General features: G+C 57.5%; 1 protein-coding gene across 2 annotated transcripts in view; it reads left to right on the top strand.

The window, feature by feature from the left end:
* The first annotated feature begins 1,275 nt into the window (after positions 1 to 1,275).
* The window catches only part of NTN3 (netrin 3), a 33,471-nt gene continuing 11,357 nt past the window's right edge, over positions 1,276 to 23,389 (top strand). The window contains exons 1-4 of one of the 2 annotated variants that reach the window (XM_059861781.1): positions 1,276 to 1,389; positions 1,799 to 1,910; positions 10,762 to 11,757; positions 18,048 to 18,236. In XM_059861781.1, the coding sequence (XP_059717764.1) occupies positions 10,791 to 11,757; positions 18,048 to 18,236 (1,156 nt within the window). In that variant the 5' untranslated portion in view covers positions 1,276 to 1,389; positions 1,799 to 1,910; positions 10,762 to 10,790. Of the gene's footprint in view, positions 1,390 to 1,415; positions 1,911 to 10,761; positions 11,758 to 18,047; positions 18,237 to 23,389 lie in introns of those variants that run through there. The other variant, XM_059861780.1, reaches the window with a different exon arrangement.

The following is a 23,389-nucleotide window of genomic DNA, read 5'->3' as shown; positions in this document are numbered from 1 at the left end:
GACTGCCCAGCTCTCCAAACACACAAGTGTCCATGAGAGAGAGAGGGGGGCTACAAGACACCCGTAGCATTGGACTTAGAGCCTTGAGGTTTCCCTGCTCATGGCCCAGGTCTCCTCTGTCCTGGTGACTTCACTCTTGTTTATCCACGTCCCTGCTGCTGGAATAGGAGGGGAAACATCTTTAGTGCAACAAGGCAGAGAGCAGCAAACAGCAATTCCCCTGGGGCTCGCGGCCAGCTGGGCTCTGCTCCTTCAGCGAGCATCTGCCAGCCGGCTGGGAGAGCTGCTCCTGCAACCTGCTGCCCCAGAGCAACAGGATGTGGGTAACCGGGGGTCCCCCGGGAGCAGGGTGATGGTGGGTGGGGGCTTTGAACACAACGGGTGGGCACTGTGCTGGCACCTTGCCCTTCTTCCCACCTCCGGGGCTTCAGTCCTCACACCCATTGCAAGGGCAGTTACAAGAGTATGTTCCCCCGGCTGAGCTGGCAGACGCGGGGGCCGCAGGACTGTGAACACGGCCCCAGTGAGAGAGAGAGAATCCAGGTCCGAGCTTCCTGCTCTCCTCCACCGCCTCGCGCAAACTGACTAAATTAGTTTCACCTTTTTCATGGCCTGCTCGCAGGTGGTCTGGGGATAGAGGAGCAGCCCCCGGGGGCAGCCCGGAGGCAGCTGGGCTGGGTACGTAACTGCCCCGCTTCTCTCCCTCCCTACCCAAAAATCAGAGACCAAGGGCTACTCTGGTGCAGCAGCGCGTGAAAAGCCCTTGCACCACGGGATGGAGCGGAGACGCCAGCTTTCTCCATAAGAGGAGCTGCTTCCGCTTGGTAAATGCCTCATTTGCTTTGGGAAGCAGAGGGAGAATAATCGGCTGCCTTGGCTGCGGCATCGCTAAGCCCTCGGCGTGGTGGGCTACGGCCGGCAGCCACCCGCACTCCGCGGGGATGGACTCGCTGTGGGCTGAGCGAACTCCCGGGGCGCGGCGGGGCTGGCCGGGCAGCAGGTGGGACCGCGGGCACCGGGACCCCGCGGCGCTGACCGGCGGGAGGGCTGCCCGCCGGTGGGGCGGCACCCGGGACCCCGCGGGGAGGGCTGCCCGCCGGTGGGGCGGCACCCGGGACCCCGCGGGGAGGGCTGCCCGCCGGTGGGGCGGCACCCGGGACCCCGCGGGGAGGGCTGCCCGCCGGTGGGGCGGCACCCGGGACCCCGCGGGGAGGGCTGCCCGCCGGTGGGGCGGCCCCGCTTCCCGCCCGGCTCCGGCCCTGCCCGCTGGGCTGCCGGCGGGGCGGAGGGCGGAGGCAGGGCTGGCAGCGGCGGCGGGCGGCGCACACGCACACACCTCCTTGCATGTGATTAAATGGCTCGAAATCTGCTTCTGATTTCCTCGGGGAGGTGACTTTTCCCTTCTTTTCAACCCGGGATTTATTGGAGTCTTTTTACTCCACGTCCAGGCGGCGGTCGGGGCTCAGTTTCTCCAATTCTTGCTTTTCTTTTCGTTTTTATTTTTTTTAAGGGGTGGTTTTTCTTTTCCCTTCCTCTCCTTTTTCGCCCTCCCCTGCCGCTTCCCCCCTCCCTCCCGCAGCCGAAGCAGCCGCGGGCGGTACGGTGGAGCGGGCGGGAGCGCGGCCGGCTGCGGGCACGGCGCTGGGACCCGCCCGCACCGCCGGGAGCAGCGCTCCCGCTTTCCACTATTTCGCCTTATTTCGTCCCCCACGCACGATTCCCTGGAAATTTGTTATCATTGCTTTTCCCCACACACACCCTTTTCTTCACTTTTTTCTTTTCTTCGTGCTGCTGCCAGCACCGGGAAGGAGTTACCCCTGCCCGCCGTCCGCCCCGCCGCGGTCCCGGCTCCTCTCGCCGCCGCTCCCGGACCTGTCGCCCAGACCGGCCCCGCTACCTGCCTGGCCGCGGTAAGCTGCGCTCCCAACTTCCCGGCGCTCCGGGCTCCCGCTCTCCTCCCCAGCGCTCCCTCCCTCGTTGCCTTTTATTCCTCCTTCTCCCCCCGCACTCACCCTCCCTTTATTTCCCTTTCCATCCTTTCACCGCCGAGAACAGGACCTCCCCGCAGCGGGGCCGCCGCCGAGCCCCGCTCCCGTCCCCGGGCAGCTCCGGCCGCCGCCGCCGCTCCGCACTCCGGGCCGCCTCGGCCCGGCCCGGCCCGGCCCGGCTCGGCTCGCTGCCGCCGCCGGCCCGCGGGGCCGGCTCGGGGTTCCTCGGCGCTGCAGGGAGCCCCGCAGTGTCGCAGCCCGGCGGAGCCCCGGCCCCGCTCCGTGAGCTGCGGTGCGGGCAGCGGCGGGAGCCCTGCCAGGCCGAGCCTGCGGTGCCAGCCCCGGCTGACCGGGCACGAGGCATGCACGTGGTCCCCTGCCCGCCGCTCCCACCGCAGGCCCTTCTCCACCCGTGAGGGCTCCGCCGGCACAAACCCACCTGGGCGGGCGGCATCACCATCCCAGGCTGGGGTCCGTCTCTGGTCCCTTCCCAGCGCGGCTGCCCCGAGAGACTCCCCTGCGGGGTGGGTCGGCTCCCTTTGGAAACGGCTCCCGTGGGATGTGCTCTGCTCCGCTGCAGTTCTGGAGCCAGACTGGGCGAGACCCTCGGCACCCTGAGCACCTGGCCTTTGAGCCACAGCTGGGGTGAGAGATCTGGCCAGTGAACGCGAGAGCGAGCAGCTTCACGGGAAGGGAAGCTGGGCTGCATTTGGTGGGTTTGCTTTTGCTTTCCTCTCTTGGAGCTGCTGAAACCTCATTTCCTCAAAACACCATCCTGCAGCTTCCCTGGCCCACTGGAGAGTGGGTGGGTGGAAATACCTTTCTTGGGATGAGGACTAACTGGTGTGATGGGGAAATGGTGCTTGGCAGTCTGCTGTGTCACCAAGCAGGGTGGGTGAGGAAGGCCCCATGGGCAGGAGCACAAGCTGCTCTGGCAGTGCTGGGTCCTGCTGGCTTGATGCTCATCTAGGCAGCACTTGGGCGTGAATACTTCTCTCTCAGGGAGCTCATCCCATGAACGTATGGGATGTAAGCCAGGCTGAGCATCCCCACCTCCATCCATGCCATTTGTGTTGGACCAGTAGCCAGGCTGAGACTATACTGAGTGCAGACATGGATGTGCACATCCTGCATGGCTGGAAATGCCACAGACCCTTCTTCCCCAGCCAGGTTTGCTGTTGCCTGTCTCTCAGAGCCAGGAGAGGCTAGAGCTCTCTGTAACCAGTGGAGAGGGATGTGGCTTCGGCCGTGTGCTGGAAACAGCCTCCAAGGGGTTCGGATGGATGGAGGGCAACTTTTTTTCTCTTTTTCTGCAATATCCCATTTACAAAACAGAGGGAGCTGCTGTGCTGCTCTGACACCTGTTTGGAGAGGACTGATGAGGGGACAGGAGATCCAGCAGTCCAAGAGCAGGGTGGGCTGGAAGGGTCCCAACACCCCGTCCTCTTCTACCTGTGTGTGGAAGAAAGGTAGAGAAGAGGGCAGGTGTAATGCTAGGCTGGGAAGGAGCTGATGTGTGTCTGCAGGCTGTGGAAGAGAGAAGCCTGGCCTAGGGATGCAGCTGAGCACAAGATGCTCACCAGAAATGCAGGCTGCTAAGCATTCAGGCTGAGGAGCATTTCCACCACTCTCTGAGCACCAGAACAATGGTGTCTTCAGGCTGAGTTGGATGGGATGGAGGTCCCGCCTTGGCTGGGCTGCTGGCAGAGGTGTGACTCTGAGAGGGGCTTTCCCCAGCCCTGAAGGAGGAGGTGAGCACCAGTGCACACCTTGAGGGGGTGTGCTGAGGTGTCTTCAGCAGGGAAGCAGCCCAGCATGTCGAGGGTGCTGAGGCAGCACCTCTGCCTCCTCTTCCCCACGCTGGTTAGTCAGGCCCTGCCCCATAAGGAAGCAATTATTTTGTGCCCCTTCGAGCCCCTCCCTGAGCCTGCACAGGACACTTGCGCTCGGTATGGAAACGCGACAGATTTTCCATATTCCACTTTGCCCCGTGATGTTTGAAAACGTACACAACAGCTTCTTCCTAATGCTGCAGGCTTGGCTGGCACTCAAGCAATAACAGACTGTGGGACACCAGGGGCATGAAATATCGTACCAATAGCCAGAGAGGGGGTAAAAAAGAATTAGATGCCAAAGTGCACTGTGTTTCCAGCCCGTTGTTGTGAGCCATCCTCTGCCCAATGTGAGAGATCTTTCAAAGCTGGCCAAATGTTGTCATTTCTGAATACCATTTTAAATATTCATCCAGACTATTTTCAACATCTGTGCCCGGCATGTTGTGAAAATGCAATGAGGGATGTTATGGAAACCAGATCACTTTATTCTCATATGGAGTGGAAAGGAGTGGAAGCAATGAGGACTTCTGGACTGGAACTCTGAGTCCCTTGCATTCACTGGGAGTAAAGGGAGGAAAACCCTTAGACCTTGAGGGATGCTGCTGAGAGCTCTCAGTAGAGCCAAGCACTGTGTTACAAATGTGCAGAGGGGTTCGGGAGGCTGCGGTGGGGTTCGAGTTGGGTAAAAAACCTAACTGGTCAAGATGTAGTAGAGGTTAATAAATGGGGTAGAAAAAAACATAGAATACCCTGGGTTGGAAGAGACCCACAAGGACTACTGAGTCCAAATGCATCCAGGCAGTGCTTGCTTGTCCTGCAAGGTCAAGTGCTTCAAATATCTCCTTAAGCTGCTGTTGCATTGGGAACTTTAGGAGGAGATCTGCAGCTTGCACTAGCTGGGGGAGGCAAGGAGTGTTGCAGCAAAATGGATTCAGGTCCACATCATAATGGGTGATACTCTACTGAAATCTCCTCTGCCCAGAGCAGGACCACCTCTGCCCAGGGGCCAGTGGTGAGCAGAGTGGGCATGGGGGACCCAGCAGGACACCTGTGCTGGGCGTTGGTCCCTCCTTCCTGTTGGTCAGCATGGCCTATGAGTTACTGAAACTGGTGAGCAGGGATATGTCTGAGCATCCTGCATTTGACAGCTCCATACACATAGCTGAATAGCCTGTTTGTTTTATGGTGGATTTCTTTTTTCTTTTATTTTTGATTGTTTTCGATAACCTTGGAAATCTGGGCTCTGTTGCTGCCTTTTGTAACATCAGGCTGCAACTAATTCAAGCCAGGCCAGATCCTGACCACAGGTATGCCAGTGTAAATTTGAATGGAGTTGCTTACGTCTTGGTTTGGCCCGATGTGAATGGAGTTACTTCGGGCTGATGCCAAAGCACTGAGGTCAGAATCTGGCCCATCCTTTCCTGTGTGCAGTGTAATTTGTATGCGTCTCCTGGCACCGCCGGGTATCGGATGGCTTCTCTAAGTCTGGCTCCGACCTGCCAAGAGTGCATTGCAATATCCATCACCTGCAGTGCCTGCTGCAGGAAGATGCTGCTGTGGAATTGCCCCCCTGGGCAGTGCGTGCAGGCTGCTGAGCCCGAGGGGCTGTGCAGAGTGGGCAGCCCTGCAGATGTGGGGCCATAAGCACTCAGAAGCTTCTGATACTTAAATATGAGGAGAGAGGAGGGAGCTTGTAAAGGAAAGTGAGGCATCTCTTTTGTGCCATTAGCCGTGTCCCAAGTGGGCACCAGTTGCTCCATTAGCGGCTGGGAAGGCGATTAGCACTCCCAGCCACACTGCATCCCTCCAGCTTCTCCCAGCACACACTCCCTCCCTCTGGAAAGCTGAGCCGGACCAGTACCTTGGCTCCACGGAGTTTTTCCTTTCACTTTAAATACTTTTCAGTTGTGTTTTTATATCCCAGAAACACATGGAATGATTTATCCATGGCTGGAGCAGAGTTTGGGCCTGATTCTGTTTGTTGGCTGGAGGAATTAAGCTTCCCCGAGCTGGCATCGCTATGGTAGGAGAGGGACTGGGTATCCAGGGACCCTGGCAGCCCCTCAGGATGGATCTTGCTCATGGGCTGGGGCAGAACTGCGCAGGGTGGCTACCACAGCACATGTGGCAAGGGGGTGCAGATGCCCTCATTACAAAGTACCTGTAACAAGGTGGAAATGTGCAGGTTGTAGCAGCAGATACACCCTGGTTAAGGGACACGCTCTGGTCATTTGTGCCGGGTTTCAGCTTCTCTGAGCACATAATTTCTCTTCTACTTTGGGTCCTGTCCCATCCTCCCAGTGGCTTCCTTCACAGAGGACATCTGAGATGCTGGTGGGCTTTACTGGCGATGGCACGGTGCAGGAACGAGCAATCCTCCTGGATTAGTCTTACCTAAGAGTCTTAGTTGTTGGACTCCCTCAAGTGCTCAGGTCCTTTGGTCCTTGCCCAGGAATCTCTGCCTCCTGATCCGTGGCTTTTGCTGTGCATGTTTGTGCCCCATGTGTGGGGGTGGCTCTATCCCTGCCCCACGCTGGCGCCCAGGACCTGATCTCTGTGCACAGGCCAATGCAGCCCCTCGTGGGAACCAGTGATTCCCATCTTGACCAGTTCCAAGCGAGGCCACGTCTTTTCCTCAAGTGATGCAATTCCCCCACGCACGGTGCTGTCCTGGCCTGGAGGGGAAATGCAGTGGGCTGCAGCATGGCAGCAGCATCGGTGCGGGGGCATCAACATGGGGGAGCAGCGCAGGTCCCTGGAGGAGTGCAGCTGTCATTCCTTGGGGTTCTCCCATCCCCTTCCAGGGCAGTGCTGGCTGCCCAGCCTTAGCCATCACCTGCCCTCTAAGCCCACATTTTTCCAACAGCAGAGCACTACTCGTGCCTTCCCCTCCACTTTAATTAGAGAAGGCTGCTCCTGTGCTGCAAAGGTCCTGGGATCAAATCTGGTTAATAACCTGCTTCCCTCCCTGCCCTGTGTTGTTCCACCTAATCCTGTAATTACTTCAGCAAAGTTGCTGTGGCCCTGGTCTGCCAGGTGGTGATCCTGGGCCTGCTGTAGGCACCAGCATCCACGCTGTGGGAAGTTTGCTCTCCTTGTCCTGCCTCACCTGCTACACTTCCCTCACGTTTGTTTTGGGGACCAAGCACCTACCTACCCTACGGCTCAGCATTGGGAGACCTGGAGCGCCAGGCATGCATCTGCACCCAGCATCACCCTCGGTGGCACTGCCTCCTGCAAAGATGATGGAGAAGAAGCCCACGGTGGGCTGGAGCATTACCCTGACAAGTCTCCCACAAGGCAGGGAAACACTGCTGGTTGCTCTGGGAAGCGTGTGGTTGTAGAGAAAAGGGGTGTGGAGGTGTTGGATGTGGAAGCTAATTTTTTTTTCAAGCACTTCTGAAGCGCTCCGGCAGCATGACTTCCTTCCAAGCCGCACGGCTGTTAGCATTCCCGGGGTGGAGGAGTGAGGAAATCGCCCACCTCAAAAATGCAGCTGCTTCTGGGGAGGAGCTGGAGGGCGGCCGCTTCCTCGGGAAGGGTGAGCCCTGCTGCTGCACTCTCCCGGGCCACGGCTGCTGCTGGTGGCAGGAAGCTGGCAGCCCCCCGCGAGCCTCTCTGGGGACACCTTGGGATGCTGTCCTGGGAAAGGGGCTCCATTGCTCACGTCCCTCCTCATGCCAGTTCCAGGAACGTGCTGGGCTGGATTCGGCACCCAGGGGTCATCCCAGTTCTTTCTGCTTAGTCAGCAGTGTCTCCATTTGATCTGAACCAGGGGCAGCAAAACTGGGAAGTAGAAAGGGCGGGGGGGCAGATGGGGACCAGGGAGAGAAACACCCACTCCCAGGCCTCTCTGGCAGCTTGCCGGCAGTCCCAGGGTCATGTTGAATATGCATGAAAGGGAGCAGATTGCAGCTTGCCCTCCTCTCCAATACGGAGGTGAGGCCCATGGAGACCAGTGGCCCCAGCTCTCTTTCAGTGGGATAATGGGGTGAGCTGAGCACGGAGTGTGCGTGCCTGTGTGTGGTCCTGCGGATGATAATGATTTCCACTCCTGCCCTGCCTCTGCAGTGCTGATGTGCTGCTGAGCAACTCTTGGCTCCCCAGTGGCTGCTCCCCGGCAGCAGAGCCACCAAAACTTTGACACTGAACCCCAGGGACTTGTGCTTTGGTAAGACTTGCAGGAGGGACAAAGCTCCCCACTGGGGCAGAGAGGATGAGCAAGAGATGCTCATGCCCCCATGCATGCCTAAGCCAGTAGTAACCTAGTCCTGGGTCCTAGACCTGCTGCTCCAGTGCTCATAACAACTTCACCTGTGGCCTCTCCCCTGGCTACCAGAGATGCTGCTGCTGTCACTTTCCCTTGGGCAAGGGTTTCCCCACACCTTTGTGTCTTACCAGAGAGGAAATTAAAAGGTCTCTGTTTGAGCATGTCCCTACTCCTGTCACCTTGCTGCCACATAACAGAGAGGAGGTGGAGGAGACTCTTTGTTGGCAGGGTTTAGTAGATTCCTTGTTCCATACATCCTGATTCTCCCTGGAGTGGATGGATGCAGCTGCTGAGGACCCCTGGGGATTTCTCCTCTCTCCTCCTGGTGCAGAGGTTTTCCCACAGGGCTGTGTCCCTGCTAGTGCTGCCCTTTGGGTGGTGGGATGGGAGGTGATGGCTGCAGCATCTGACTGTGTGCCCTCTATGGGACAAGCACTTGGAGGGGGACAGTGGGGGGGAGAGGGCTGGCAGGGCCCCAGGTGCTGTGCTGGCTTCGGCAGGTATGTGCACGGCCCGGTTGTGCCAGGCGTGGAGGGGGGTCCCTCATCAGCCCCTTTACTGGGTGAGAATACAGGAGCTGGGCCCTACCAAGGGGCTGGCAGGGGCTTGTGCCCACTGTGCTCTGCTCAGCACCAGGCAGGGGCTAGGGGACCATCCTGTCAGGATTGTGTTGAGGGTTTCACTAGCTGCAGCCTTTGCTCAACAAGCAGCAGCAGGGATCTGGCAGCAGCCATATCTTCATCTCCTGCCCAGGAGGCAGCTGCCTGCAGTGGGGCTAGGAGTCCCAACAGGGCCCTGAAGGCTGCCTGCAGTGGGGGAATGCTCTTCACTGCCTGCTGTTTGTGGCATGGCACCTCCTCTGCTGTGGTGACTGCTACATCCCTGCAGTCTCTAATCTTGCAGCCACACTCCTCAAGTAGTGAGTTCTTAATGCTCTGGGTACTCCAGGGACAGTATCCTTTGTGGTACTGGCAGCCAAGCCACCAAACCATGGGCTGACATGTCCCCAAAAACATGTCCTCTGCAGCATTGTGGTAAAGCTGGAACTGTGCTGCTGGGGTGATGCAGGGACCACCAAGGGAGCTGCCAATTTTTCACATCTCTTTTTCCATCAGCAGAGGATTAAGCAGTGAGGAAACAGCACAGAAGTGGCAGGGGCAGGTTTTGCCTTGGGGGAGATATCCCAGGATGGGCTGAGACCCCTGTCCCCATTGCTCCCTTGGCAGGCATAGGCTGTGGCTGCTGGGCTGACCGTGGCTGGGCAGGGAGGAGCTTCCCCTCATTAGTGGTTTGGCAGCTTGGAGAGGCTGTTGTCTTCCGCAGTGTCATGGCTCCTTTTTCTTTGCAGAATGGAATAACAAACCAATAAAAGGTCCTGTATCATTGAAATGGGCTCTTCCTTGGAGCCTGCTTTGGCCAGAATGGCCAGCTGGACAGGCAGGAGTGGCACTGGGGCTGTAGGTGGAGGCTGGAGCTCAAGATACTGAGCTAGGTCATGCAGAGCTTCCTTCCCCAGAGAGAACCACAAGTCATCCTGTAAAGATTTACTAGTGGGAGTGGGGGTGATCAAGGGATCCCCTCCTCCTGCCTGGTCATGGCATTGGGCTGGTTGAGGCTGGACAACTTGGCTTTGGTGCAGCACAACCCATGGGATGGCAGGGCTGATGCCACCCACCCGTCCAGGAGGCTCCAGGGTCTGCTATGGCAAGAATAGGACATGGCCAACCTGCATTGTATGGAAGGTCCTTCATGCATTCAGAGCCAGCAGGAGGGAATGTGACCTCCAGAGCTCTTCCACTCTTCAACCAACAATGCAGGAGATGGGTCACATCCCCTGGGAGCCACTAAGCTCCCTGGCCCTGTGTTGCAGCTGCTGAGAGAGGGGCCCAGCCAGGTCCTGCATTTGGTCCTGGCCTTTCCCCCAGTCAACAAACATACCAGACCCAGACCTGGATTTCTTGGGGGTGAGGACAGAATTACTTCCTTTGCTGCTGAGTAGTGTGGCAGAGGAACATAGAGGGGACCCAGCCACTGTGCCCATAGCCAGCAAAGAAAGTAGTGGTGTGTTCAAGAGCTTCAGGTCTTCATCCCAATGAGCTCCTGCCTCTTGCACAATGTGCCTTCAAGGTGTTTTTGCTGCTGTCTGTTTCTCCTGCTCTGTCAGGAGCTATTTTGTGCTACAGGTGGATAACTTGGGGTTTGCAGCTCCTGATGCATCTGAAAGATCTCCCCTAACTCTTCCCCACCACCAGCCCTTGTCAGCCATGCAATAACAGGATCTCTGAACTGTGTGACAGCCAGGGCTGCTGGCAGACAGGAACATTCCTGTCACCACAGGACAGTTTCTAAGAGGCCAGGGAAGGGCTGTACCCTGATTTCAACCCCTTGTACCCAAAGCTCAGGTACAAAGCACCCTTTTCCCATTTCCATGGTATTTCAGTCCCACTGATGAGCAGTGAGGGATTGGTGTGGATGAGGCAACAAGGAAGTAACTGCCTCCCTGCCCCGCCCCCAGGATACTGCATCAGTGGACACAGGGTGGGAAGATGGGTACAGGTGACAGACCAGACATGGTGGAGTTTTCCATCCCTTACCAGCCCTCCCAATATGAGTGGTGCTGTGGCCATGACACTGCTGGCACCAGACACTCTTGTTCTTCTTCCTTCAGGGAGGAGCCACTTCCCTCTCCGCAGAAGGATGGAGGTCCTGCAGCTCCTGCGCCTGCTCCTCACCACTGCCATGCTGGGCCTGTCCCAGACAGTGAACCCCTTTGTGGCCCAGCAGACCCCCCCAGACCCTTGCTATGATGAGAGCGGTGCTCCTCGACGCTGCATCCCTGAATTTGTCAATGCTGCCTTTGGGAAGGAGGTTCAAGCTTCCAGCACGTGTGGGAAGCCCCCGACACGGCACTGCAACGCCTCGGACCCGCGCCGAGCCCACCCACCCGCCTACCTGACCGACCTCAACACCGCCTCCAACATGACCTGCTGGCGCTCGGAAACCCTCCACCACTCACCCCAGAACGTCACCCTCACTCTCTCCCTTGGCAAGAAGTTTGAGGTGGTCTACGTCAGCCTCCAGTTCTGCTCACCCCGGCCCGAGTCCACCGCCATCCTCAAGTCCATGGACTATGGTAAGACCTGGGTGCCCTACCAGTACTACTCCTCCCAGTGCCGGAAGATCTACGGCAAGCCCAGCAAGGCCACGGTCACCAAGCAGAACGAGCAGGAGGCCCTGTGCACCGACGGCCTCACCGACCTCTACCCGCTCACCGGGGGGCTCATTGCCTTCAGCACCCTTGATGGGCGACCCTCGGCCCAGGACTTCGACAGCAGCCCCGTGCTCCAGGACTGGGTGACGGCCACCGACATCCGCGTGGTCTTCAGCCGCCCGCACCTCTTCCGCGACCTGGGCAGCCGGGACGCCGGCGAGGAGGAGGGGGCCACGGGCTCCAGCCCCTACTACTATGCCGTGGGGGAGCTGCAGGTCGGCGGGCGCTGCAAGTGCAACGGGCACGCGGCACGCTGCGTTAAGGATAAGGAGCAGAAGCTGGTGTGCGACTGCAAGCACAACACGGAGGGACCCGAGTGCGACCGCTGCAAGCCTTTCCACTACGACCGGCCCTGGCAGCGGGCTAGTGCCCGTGAGGCCAACGAGTGTCTGGGTAAGGCATTTTTAAACATTTTTATTTTCTGGGGCTGAAATGCTAAAACAGGTCATCAGGGTAGGAAGTGATGGGTGCTGAGCCAAAACGATGGAGTGTGCTTGTCCAGAGATGCTGGGGAGCATCCCTTGTGCTGGAGGGTTGGGAAAGGCTCAACCATCCACCTTGTCTCTGCTGCAGTTGTCCTGTAAGAGATGCAGCGATTCCACCATGAGCCAAAGCACCAAAACCCTCCCAAAAATCACTAGTGTCTTCCAGCCAATCAGCAGACCCCAGTGTGGGATGCTCCTCTGGGATTTTTTCCCTTGGGCAGCAAACTAGCTGGGCTGGAGGGGCAACCGCAGCAGTTCCCTGTGAGATGTGCTTGGGGACGGGGAGCAGGCAGAAAAACCTGGCAGAGTTTGAGGTTCCCAGTTCACAATTTCATCCTTCATGTTCAGTCTGTGTGGTGGTTTTAGCTTGTCTGTCCTTGCAAAGGTTTCCCTAAGTTAAAAATACTGTCACAAAATGAAACATTTCCAAAACATCAAATGGGTATTAGTTGGCTCTCCTGCTCATGAATCTTTATGGGATTTTGGTGGAGAATTTTGCTTTTTGTCCTGCTTTGGGATGGAGCTGAGGGATGCCAGAGCCCTGTGAATGTCTGGGAGAGGGAGGAACAGCCTTTTGCTCCTCCTGGACAGGAGCCCAGGTCTCAGGGGGTGGCGGGAAGATGGAGACAAGGGAGAGCTGTACCATTAATCAGCCTCTGAAAGGCTCAGTGGATGTGCCAGAGGTCAGAAGGACTTGTTAGTATTTGTGATCGATGTCTTGTTGAGAACCCAGCTGTCCACTTCAATATACACATGTTGCAGCAGATTTCTTCTAAGAATGGCTTAGAAGCCATTCTAAGAAAGGGAAAGGCAGTGGATTCAAAGCAAGTGCTGGAGCTGATGCTTTAAGCCACCTCATGCCCTTTGGGAATGTGTCAGCCCTTGTGTTTTTCCACTTGTTCCAGAAAGACGAGTTTTGGATCTCAGAAAAAACCCTCCCTTTGCACCCTGCCAGGGCTGCTGCAGGTCAGGCAGGGGAGGCCTTCGGCAGGTGCATGAGCCCATGGAAACCCCCAGGTCACAGGGAGGACCTCACCCCACTGGCTGTCCCCTCCACTCTGCACCTGCCTCACTGCCACATCCTCCAGTAGAGCAGAGCGATAGCAGTGGAGGTGGCTCCGCTGGCACAAAAGAGGTTAAACCAGAGGAGGCTCATTTTTGAGTAGCATCTGCAGGTTTTCTGTCCATCTCGTCCAGAGTGGGGTGAGGGTCCCTTGCTCTGAGCATCCAGCCCCCAGCTGCGTCACCCTTTTGGCAGATGAAGCTGAAAAGATAAACGAGAGAGGGAAGAGGAGGCGGGGCCGCAGCGCCATCCCTTCAACCCCCCCGACAGCCCCGCACACAAAGACCCTTGCCCGAGCTGCGTGTGAAAGTAGTTTTTTCCTGTTGATTCGCTCCCCTTCTTTCTCCTTTCCCTCTCTCGGGCTTTGTGCCCACTCTGAAGGGACCTGAAAGAGCTTCTCCATCACCCGCCTTCGAAGGGCTTAGCGGCTGAAAGCTGGATTAGTTTCCCGAGCCTTCCCCTCTGTGCCTTTCAACAATGACATCTCCCCAGCCAGCACGAACAGACGCAGCAATTAGCACCAATTAAAAGGAGAGGCTGCCCGGGAAGTTCCCTTTGCTCAGCCTGGGGGCTGCGGGGTTTCGGACTCTGTCCTGTGGTCAGACAGCGCTGATGCAGGCTCGTGGTGGTGGATGTCAGACGTGGCTGGGGAGTGGGAGGAAGAGGAGAAAAGTGGGTGGATGCAGGGGCTTGGCAGCTCAGTGACAGCCCAAGGGCAGGGTGGGGGATCGCAACGCCCTGAAAGGGGGTGAGAATGGATCCATGGAGCTGGTACAGCTTCAGGTCATGTTGGGATGTGTCAGCTCTTGGCTCTGCGCTCCCCAGCACTCTGCATGGGTTTTTTTCTCAGTCCAGTGCCTGGGAGTCTTTGCCTGCTCCAGCACGGGGACAAACTGATGTCCTGCAGCACGGCATGATGCTGGGACATGCGTCCATTCAGCTGGAGGTGAGGACAAACATTTGTTGTTTCACTAGAGTTTGTGCCTCTGGGAAACGCGCAGGTGAAACAGGCAAGTACTGCCTGAGGTCTGAGCACTGGCACAGGGCACAGCCCCAGCACGGCTGCCGTGGGGTGGCTGTGGCGTTCGTGGGGACATGGCTGTGCTGCAGGGTTGAGGGGGTCAGCGTGGGTTTGGTAAGCAGGGAGGTTCGGGGCTGTCGCAGCCGGGACAGTGACAGTGGGTTTGCCAAGCTGCTGGCTTGGCAAGAGGGCACAGTGCCAGCTTTGTGCCGCGGAGCGCACGGCCCCGTGCCTGGTGGCTGGAGATCACCGGCCCGCAGGCACGGGAGGCTCTCCTGACACACCCTAGGGGCTGCAGGTCCCGCAGGGAGCTTGCCCTGCCAGTACTGGGATGCTCTGTGTGTCCAGGGCAGGGAAGAGGGACGTGTCCCTGCCCATGTATATCCCCCCAGCTTTTAGCCTGGGAGAGGCTGTGTGAAGGATAATCCCAGCAGAGGGTCTGGCAGGAGCAGGATTGCCGGAATCCTGGGCACCCCCCATGTTTATCTCTGCAGACTTCCACCTCCACTGCTGCCGGTTTCAGGCTGCACCCACGAGCTGCTGGGGGCAGCCCGGCCCCCAAACGCCCGGCCCGGGAAGGAGGGGAAGCGGATTAGCACGAGGCAGTCACTGGAAGTAATTGATGCACTCGCTGGTGATGCGGGAGCCCTTGTTCCCTTTGTGGCCGCCGCGGCAGGAGCGCTCTGCGGAGCACCAGGATAATGCCCGGAGCTTGCTTTGATCCTGGGCCTCGGCGGGGAAGGGGTGGCGCTCTCCTGGGAAAACCTCGCAGGCTGCTCGGGGTGGGGGGAGGTGTTCCACCCGGGATGTCGGTGCCTGAAAACACAAATCCCGGGAGCGGTGCTGGGATTTGGAGGATCACATGTAATTCCCTTGTGCCCTGTGCCCCTTCCTGTACATTTTCCCTCCCACTGGGAGTTCCCCTGGCAGGGTTCTTTGCACCTGCTCCCCAGTAGACGTGCTGGAAACGAGTGAGTTCCCAGCAGCACCAGCCACTCTCCTTTCCCGGGGAGCGCAGGGGGAGGGCGGTGGGCAAGCGGACAGCATGCCCCTGCCACCCCTGTCTGGACACCCCCCTCCCAGAGTCGCAGCGGATCTGGAGTGCAGGGGAAGGCAGACAGCCCGGCAGAGGAGATTTGTACTTGTCTGACCATCCTGGGTCCTGCTCCTCCCGGGATGGGGCTGGAGTGTCTCAGCCTTGTCCCGCGCAGCCCCCTGGGGTCTTCTCCTGCTGCTTCTTGGTAGGAGCAGAGTGAGCCCTCTCCCCCGACAGTTTCCCCAGGACGGCGGGACAGTGTGGATGAGAGGAAAGGGGCTGTTCTGGTCTCGGCTGCCCTGGAACCGAGAGCTGCAGCCTCATCCTGCCCTGTGTCCCAGCCAGGCTCTCCTCCAGCCAAAGCAGGGGCGTAGCTCAAATCCGCTGCGGGTTGGCAGCAGCAGCCGGTCTAGGGTTTCGCTGATCCGGCTGCCTTCCCTAATTATTCCCAGGGAACTTGTAGGGGCGGTGAGCCTTGCTCCTGCCCTGCGGGCTCCACTGCCTGCCCTCCGTGTGCCTCGGTGCGTGGTGCTGCCTGACCCCTGCCAGGGTCTCTGTCCCAAAGCCCCTCGTGCTGTCGTTCCAGGCTCCTGCATCTGCAGCACCCTGGAGGAGGAGGAAAGGTTTTAGGGTGGCCAGGGCCTGGGAAGGGGTTCAAACACCATCAAAAGGGAGACAAAAGATTGCTCCATTGCAAGGTGTCAACGTTTAATTAGTCTATTATTGCAAATTATTAGATCTTGTGATTGTTTAATTGATCATATGATTGTTTAATTGGGCATACTGTACAAGGGCGGAAGCGAGCTACCAGGTAATTAGCCCCAAACTGTGCAATTAAATTCTTATTAATACCCCAAACAGCAGGGAACATTCAAGCCTTTAATTAGTGATTAACAGGAGACAGACAGAGCTTACAACTGCCTCAGTACTTAGGAACAGTGAGAGTATTTAGCTTGCTAAGGGGGGACCTGTCTGCCCCGATTAGCTCCGGATGGCTGCGCCAGGGGGTGAGAGGATTGCCGTACGTGCTGGTGTGACCCTGTCCCTGAGTGGGGACAGCCCCCCAGCCCGGGGTGGCCAAGCCCAGCCAGGTTCCCCTGTTGGCTCTGGAATCCCGCCTTGGCAGCTACCGTCACCAGCCCAGAGCAGGCAGCACCACTGCCTGAAGGAGAGGGAATCATGCTGGGCTACCAGGGCAGGTTTTCTTCCCTAGACCCAGCTCCTGGGGGGATCAGAGGCTCTGCAGCATGTTCCGAGGGAAGGGTGGCCCTGGGGTAGATCAGGATGTGCCAGGGTCAATGATGCCAGGAGAAGGCCCTGTCAGTTCCTCTGTCACCAACTAAATTGAAGGAAGAGAGGGACCTGCACTGAGGGCAGCGAATCATTTACCCAAGAGTTCTCCTCCACTGCCCATAGCCCCCGCTCTGGGCTGCCAGCGTTTCTCCTTCCCCAGAGGGTGCTGGGGGCATTCCAAGAGGGACACAGAAGTGCCTTTTGGGATGACCCCACTTGCCTTTCTGTGCTGCAAGGGGAAAACAAGGCCCGTCTCCTCCCAAAAATTGCTCCTTTGACACAGTTCTGTAGCAAAAACCACCTTGTGTTGTCCCTGTCCCATTATCTGGAGCCTGCAAGTGCACCCTGGCTGTCAGAACACTTCACTGTGTCTCTTCCAGCCCTGGCAAAGCCTGTTTGGATGTCAACATCCCCAGTTCAGCAGCATCTTGTGCTGCCTGGGGCCTTGGGCAGTATTTGCTGCTTTCCCTATCCACACCACAACCCAGAATTTGCCTTAAAAATCCCAGTTTTCCACTGTCACCAGGGAAAAAGAAAACAGCTCAAAAGGAACAAGCACTACAGCCACACCGGTGTTATTTTGATGCCTGCCATGTGATTTCTCACTAATCTCATAACTCAGGGGAGCTCTGGGGGCAGCCAAGGTTTGAGTGTGCTGGCACTAACCTTCTGCTCAACTCAGGCCTCCAGAAAGCTCTTTTTTACAGCGGGGGTTTGCTCTGTCTCCCTGCAGCGAGCCCGTGGCCGGAGCGCCGGGGCAGGTGAGGCGCTGTTTGATCTGTGCGGCCGAAGCTCGGCTGGCTGCGGGGAGGCAGCTTCCCACAGGCCAGGCCGGGCAGTTACAGCTGGGCCGACACGTTAATGAATTTCACAGCAGGCCTGGAAAAGCTCTCACCCAACCTCAATTTACCAGCGCGGGGAGGGGGCCGGGGCTGGGGGAGCAGGGCGCCGCGTTTTGCCGAAGGAAATCTTGTTCCCATTATCTTTTTGCAAGAGTGTTAAGTTGGAATAGGCAGCGCTTTGCCTTTTTATCTCACACACATGGAACCAGCCAGGAGGGCTGTGTGCTTCCCGGGGCTAATTTCTGCGTGCACATGTAAGGGTGTGCAGATGTTTCTGTGCACATCTGTGTGTGCCTGTCTGTGGGCACGTGGACAGCTCGGGGGGGATTTTGGTGCATGTCTGTGTGCACATATGTTTGTGGGTATGTTTGTGTGCACATGTGCTTGTGCATGTTTGTGCATGCCCACGCAGGGATGTGAGCACACGGAGGCTGCTGCGTGGGTTTTTCTGTGTGTGTGGCTCATGCACACAAGACAGAGCCATAAATATAAAGAGTTGGGGGCTCATTTACAGGGGAAGGCTGCCAAACAGCCTGGCATGAGGTGGGTGGTCCTGCTGGAAGGCCGGGTGGGCTCTGTCACCAGAGCCAGCTGCCAGGGAAGGGGCAGAGGGGACCATGGGGCTGCAAGTGCTCAGATGGCACTGCCAAACCTTCTAGCTGCAGCCCTCCCTCCCACACCTGCTTGCCTTCAGCCGAGTGGTGCCATTTCCTACACGGGTCCCTCCTCCTCGGCCCTGACCTCACGGCACCGGCCCCACAGGCTGTGGGTGCTGCACACCTGCACGTCATGCTGGGACACGATGTGCTGAGCTCTGTCCATCCCGGTCCCAGCACAACCCCCCACTGCGGGGGGGACACCAGGGCAGCTCCAGCCCACCCAGAGGGTCCTGAATCTCACCTTCAGCCCTCATCCTCTCCCCTTCTCTGCCCTTCCCTCCCAGCCTGCAACTGCAACCTGCACGCGCGGCGCTGCCGCTTCAACATGGAGCTGTTCAAGCTGTCGGGGCGCAAGAGCGGCGGCGTGTGCCTCAACTGCCGGCACAACACGGCGGGCAGGCACTGCCACTACTGCAAGGAGGGCTTCTACCGCGACCTCAGCAAGGCCATCACCGACCGCAAGGCCTGCAAGGGTAAGCCGGGCTCCCTGGGGGCAGATGGGTGACAGGATCTCTCTCGGTTTCCTTGCTCTCCCCTCCCATCCTTGGGATCCCCTCCTGCTCGCTTTGGCAGCTGCAGGTCAGGTCCAGCCACCACCACCCTGATCTCCTCTGCCGCCCCAAGGGCACCAGGCAGGGATAGCACTTTGAGCTCAGCATCAACTCGAGCTGGAGGAGGATTGCTGGAAGGAAGAGAGCAGGTTGCTAGGAGCCTGGGAGGGTTCTGGTGTGTTTGCAGTTACTATCTCCACCGGTCAGTGTTTGGAGAGATGCTGGGGAGGTGCTGAAGCAGACATGACTAAATGTGCTGGAAACCTATCTCTGATATGGATGTTGTCTGGGATATAGACAATCTTGGAGCATGGGTTCCCTGCTCTGGAGAGCTGGAGACGCTGGTGAAACTCACATCTCCCAGATGGGCTGTGGAGCTGGACCCCACGTTGTGTTTTTCAGCTGTGGGATGGCTCTTGGGATCTGGTTTGGGGGAGATGCTGAGTGCCGTGGCTCCTGGTAACTGGCCTTGAGCTGGCCAGGAGCCACACTGGCTCCAAGCCATCAAACTGCAGCTTGACCTCTCAAGGTCCCTAGCCTATGCCAAACATGATGGGACCTGTACCTCTCCTCTCCCTCCTCTTAACTCCTGGCCAAGCCTGTCTGGTTCCTCTCCCCTCTCCCTGCTCAGCCTGTCTATGCAGCATTTTCAAAACAAAGAATTTGAGATAAGAAATCACCCTGCCTGTCCCTAAGGACTGTTGAGATCCAGACTGGAACATCAGATGGGGAGGAAGTCAGCCATGGCTGTTCAGAGGCTGAGAATTCATCCCTGATCCCTGTTTTTCTGTCTTTGATTGTGAGTCCCTCCTGGGAGGGAGCACAGTGTCCCTCTCAGATCTCTCTCCAATACATTCTGCAGCCACATGGGCACCAAGCCCCTTCACTTCTGCAAGAACACGATGCTCGTGTGCTTATGTAGGGCCTTCAGAAATTACTGGTGCTGGTTTTGGACCACTAACATTGTGGGCATGGACCTGAATTGAAGGATTTGACTTTGGGGGCTCCCCTGTCAGGTGCATTAGTACTGTTGGAAGTCTGGCTCCATCAGGCTGGGATATAATAAAGGAAATCTCTCCATTGCCTGGTCTGTGCCAGTGCCTCTTCTCATCCTTGCTGCTGCCAGGATTGCTTGAGAGGATAGAGTGAAGGGAGAAACTTCCCATGTTCGTGCAGTGTCACAGCGGGAGCAGGGCTAAGAGGGCACGGGCAGGAGGAGCCCTACCTGCAGCCAGCTCATTAGCAAACTGAGCTAATCATTTTCAACAACCCAGGCGGCTGACTTGGCATGTCCCCCTCACTGCCCCTGTTCCCACCCCGTGGCCTTGGCCAAGCCATGCCACAACTGTGGCTGTGGGCATGGCAGCCTCTGGCACCACACCATCGATGAAGATTGTGTCAGGTGTCAGCCAGGTCCCAAGCTGTGCCAGGGGCCAGCATCCTCAGGGTGACACAGGGGAGACACTGGGAGAGAGGAAGAGGAAGAGGCAGGACAAGGCATGCATCCTGATGGTCTATGGCACAGCATCCGAGAATGTGTCCCATTCCTGGGAGAGGTCCTGCCTCTGCTGAGGCCAGGGATGGATGGCAGCAGCCCCCAGCTCCTGCTGCAGCACCACCAAACTGAGGCAGCTGCAGCAAAATTCTCTTTTCCATGAGGATTCTGTCAGGTGCTGAGGGCTGGCAGGCAGCCCCAGCTCTCCCCCAGCACTTGAGAGGTACCAGGGTGGCTGTGCTGCCTCTACCTCACCCTTCTTCTCCTGCAGGCAGCACCTCACCTCCCAGCCCTCCCCAAGGACAGTTTCTGCTTTTCTTTGGGTTAGGGAGGTTGAGGTTGGAGATCAGGAAAGGTTTTTCTCCAGAGGGGGCTGGCACTGCCCAGGCTCCCCAGGGAATGGGCACAGCCCCGAGGCTGCCAGAGCTCCCGGAGTGCTTGGACAGCGCTGCCAGGGATGCCCAGGGTGGGACTGGTGGGGTGGCTGGGCAGGGACAGGAGCTGGATTCTATGATCATATTTGGTCCATTCTAGCTTGGGATATTGTGTAATTCTCTGACTGGGTCCTTCTGTTTTTGCTCCAAAACTGATACAATACCAAGCAAAGTGGATGCCCTCCAGGCATTCAGCTCTCCAGGGCCCCCAGCACCACTTCCCTGGGCATTGAGGGGCTCAGTTTCTACTCCAGATGGGAAAGAGAGCACTTACCAAAGAGCAATTGTAGAAAAAATGCCAACACCTGTAAGAGCAAGCTGGATGTGACTGAGACCAGGGAGGATTGCTGAATGTAGCATGATTTGTGGGAGCAGGGCAGCTGCAGGTTGCAGTGTTTCCCACCTGGCTATGGCTCAAGTCCTTCTCCTTGCAGGGAATGGGGGAGGCAGAGGGGGCCTGGCTGCTCCCACCTGCCTGTGCCCACCATTTGTCTGTGCAAGTCTCGCTCCACCACCCTCACAGGGCAGTAATTGTGCAGCATTACAGTGATGGAAAGTATCTCTGATCCAAGGTGGCTCCTCCGGAGGGGACAGGGTGGGCAAAGCATCCCAGGATGCCCAGGATTTGATGGGGGGAGGGGGTGAGTGCAGATGCTGCAGCACAGGAGAAATGGCAGCCAGCAGTGCCTGGGCTGCAGAGGAGCAGAGGAGTGGGACAGGTGCCCCCTCAGACACACCTCAGTGCCTGTGCCAAGCCACGGGCAGGGCTCTGCCAGGCTGGCTGGGGGATGCTGCTTCCAGAGGGCTGGCAGGGTTAGCCTGTGGTTTGTGGGTGCTGCAGAGCTCAGCCGAGCCAGATGAACGTGTGCACAGGGCCGACCCCTGCCAGGGTGCATATGTTGAGGAGGGTCTGGCAGCAAAGGTGGTACCCTGGGTCTGGGGAGCCAGTTCCTGGCTCTCCCTTGGAGAACAGAGTTAATCACAAAATCTCTGATGCTTCTGCTTCTTTGGCTGTCCCTCCTTCAGTAAAGCAGAAAGCATTTCCACCCCTCCCTTATGCAGTGGTGGATCTGCTGGGATTGGGAGCTCCTTAGTGGAGGAGCAAGGTCCCAGGTGCTGGCAATGGAGAGCTGCTGCTCCCAGAGAGGCATATAAATACATGGAGGTGTGACAAGACAATTTGGACTTGTTTTTTCCAAAGATGTGTCCCACCCCTGCAGCTCAGGTGTCTACAGTCCTGCAGGAAAAAGGCAAGGCAAGGACCCTCTCAGTGGATGTTTAGAGCAGGCATGGAGCAGGCGGATGGGAACAGTGGGCTGTGGATTTGAACAAAAGCTTGTGCACCTGCCACAGCTCTGGCCCAGGGCACAGGCTGAGCATCGCAATGAAGGCAGATGCTCATGGAATCACAGACTGGTTTGGGTTGGAAGGGACCTTGAAGATCATCTGGTTCCAATCCTTTGCCATGGGCAGGGACACCTTCCACTAGACCAGGCTCAGTTAATATTCAGGAGGCAAATCACTAACCCAGAGGCTAGGAACTACTACATCTTATTTAAACAAACCCAGCATGTGTTACTAAATAACTCTTCAACCACGGTTTGCCTCTGCTGGGATGCAGCATCCTTAAAAAAGGCACAGAAATACCAGCTGCAAGTTGTGTCCAACTGAGCAGAGCCCTCGGCCGCCGGCCAGTGAGCAAGGAGTGCTTCCCTCCACTGCCAGCATCACTGCTGGACCCTGTGGGATGGAAAAGCTGGGAGGATGGAAAAGGCAGAGCAACCTTCAGGATTAATTCAATGGTGCTAATTGAAAAGTCAAATAAAGGATGGCTGTGCATTAATCCCAGTAATTTAAACAAAGCTGTAAACCATGAGCCTTTCTCCAATGAAAACTGGTGAAGCAGTAGCAGCTAAGCCTCAAGATGCAAAAATACCCTCAAAATGAGGTGCAAGACATGCTTTCTGGCAAGCACAGCTTGATGAGTTAAGCTCCAAGCTAGTGACTTAATCCACCATTCAAGTTCCATGGGCCAGATCCTGGCAGCCAGAGGCTGGGAGCAGCAGGGCTCAGTGTGTGGGCAGCAGTACAGAGCTGCACTGTGCCCCCAGGCTTGCCCTCCCTGGGGCTGGGATGGGCTCCCTGAGCCAGCCCCTCCACAGGTTATGGCAGGAGGAGGAAGGGCAGAGATGCTAAAGCTGCAGTGCCAGGATGGACCGTGCTGCAATGCGGAACCCGCCGGGGGAAGGAGGCACTCCTGCCTGGGATGCTCATCCCATGGGAACGAGAGGGAGCTGTGTAGTTTTGTGGGACTGTGGGGAATCCCACTATGGTGGGGCAAGGGGGCAGAGATTGGTCTGGAAGAGACTGAGCTCATACCCCAATGACACTGACTGGTTGTGCACTTAAGGTGAGCAAAGCTGCCTTACTTACTGATCTGGGTAAAACATCTGGCGTCACCGAAATCCACCTTCTACCGCGTGCAGAGAGATCAGCTGAGACCAACTGGATCCTGATTGGGCTGAGATTTATGTCTGTCCATAAACTTTACACCAGGAACAGACCACTGGGGCCCAAGAAAGGCCCTGTGTTTCCAACAGCCCTGTGTCATGCCAAGACTCCCTTGCTCGCTGCCATTTGTTATCACAGCTGAGCCCCCAAAATATCCCTGTCAGAAAGATGTCCGCTTCTAGTCCTAGCCAAGATCTGATAAGGATGGAGCATCTGGTCCCCATTAGAGGCTGCTCACTCTGGTTTCTGGCTGTGCAGGAGGGGGGCTCAAGTGCCATGGTGCTCCCACCAGTCCCATCTGGTGAAAATTAGGGGAACGGTAACATCAGGGGGCTGTGGGGGCGGGTGGGGGAGATGTTTTTGTTTTGCTTTGAAATCACGTTCAACTCTTACACTGATGGAGGCCAAGATAACCTCCTCCAGCTCACTGCCAGCCCAGCTCCAGGCAAGCAGATGGGAAGGTCCTCCTCTTAGCAAGCATCTCCTTCCCACATCCCTCCATGCAGACAACCCTCAGTGGGTCCATCATCCAGTGTGACATGATGGAGCATTCTTCTGAGAGCAAAGACAGCTTTCACCCACCTCACGTGTGGCTTGTCCCTAGAGAGACTGTGGTAGAAAGGTGTGGGGTCATC

This window comes from Haemorhous mexicanus, chromosome 17 (genome assembly GCF_027477595.1).
Source record: "Haemorhous mexicanus isolate bHaeMex1 chromosome 17, bHaeMex1.pri, whole genome shotgun sequence".
NCBI lineage: Eukaryota > Metazoa > Chordata > Aves > Passeriformes > Fringillidae > Haemorhous > Haemorhous mexicanus.
Note: the sequence above shows the minus strand (reverse complement) of the source record. Positions and strands in the feature narration are given on the sequence as shown.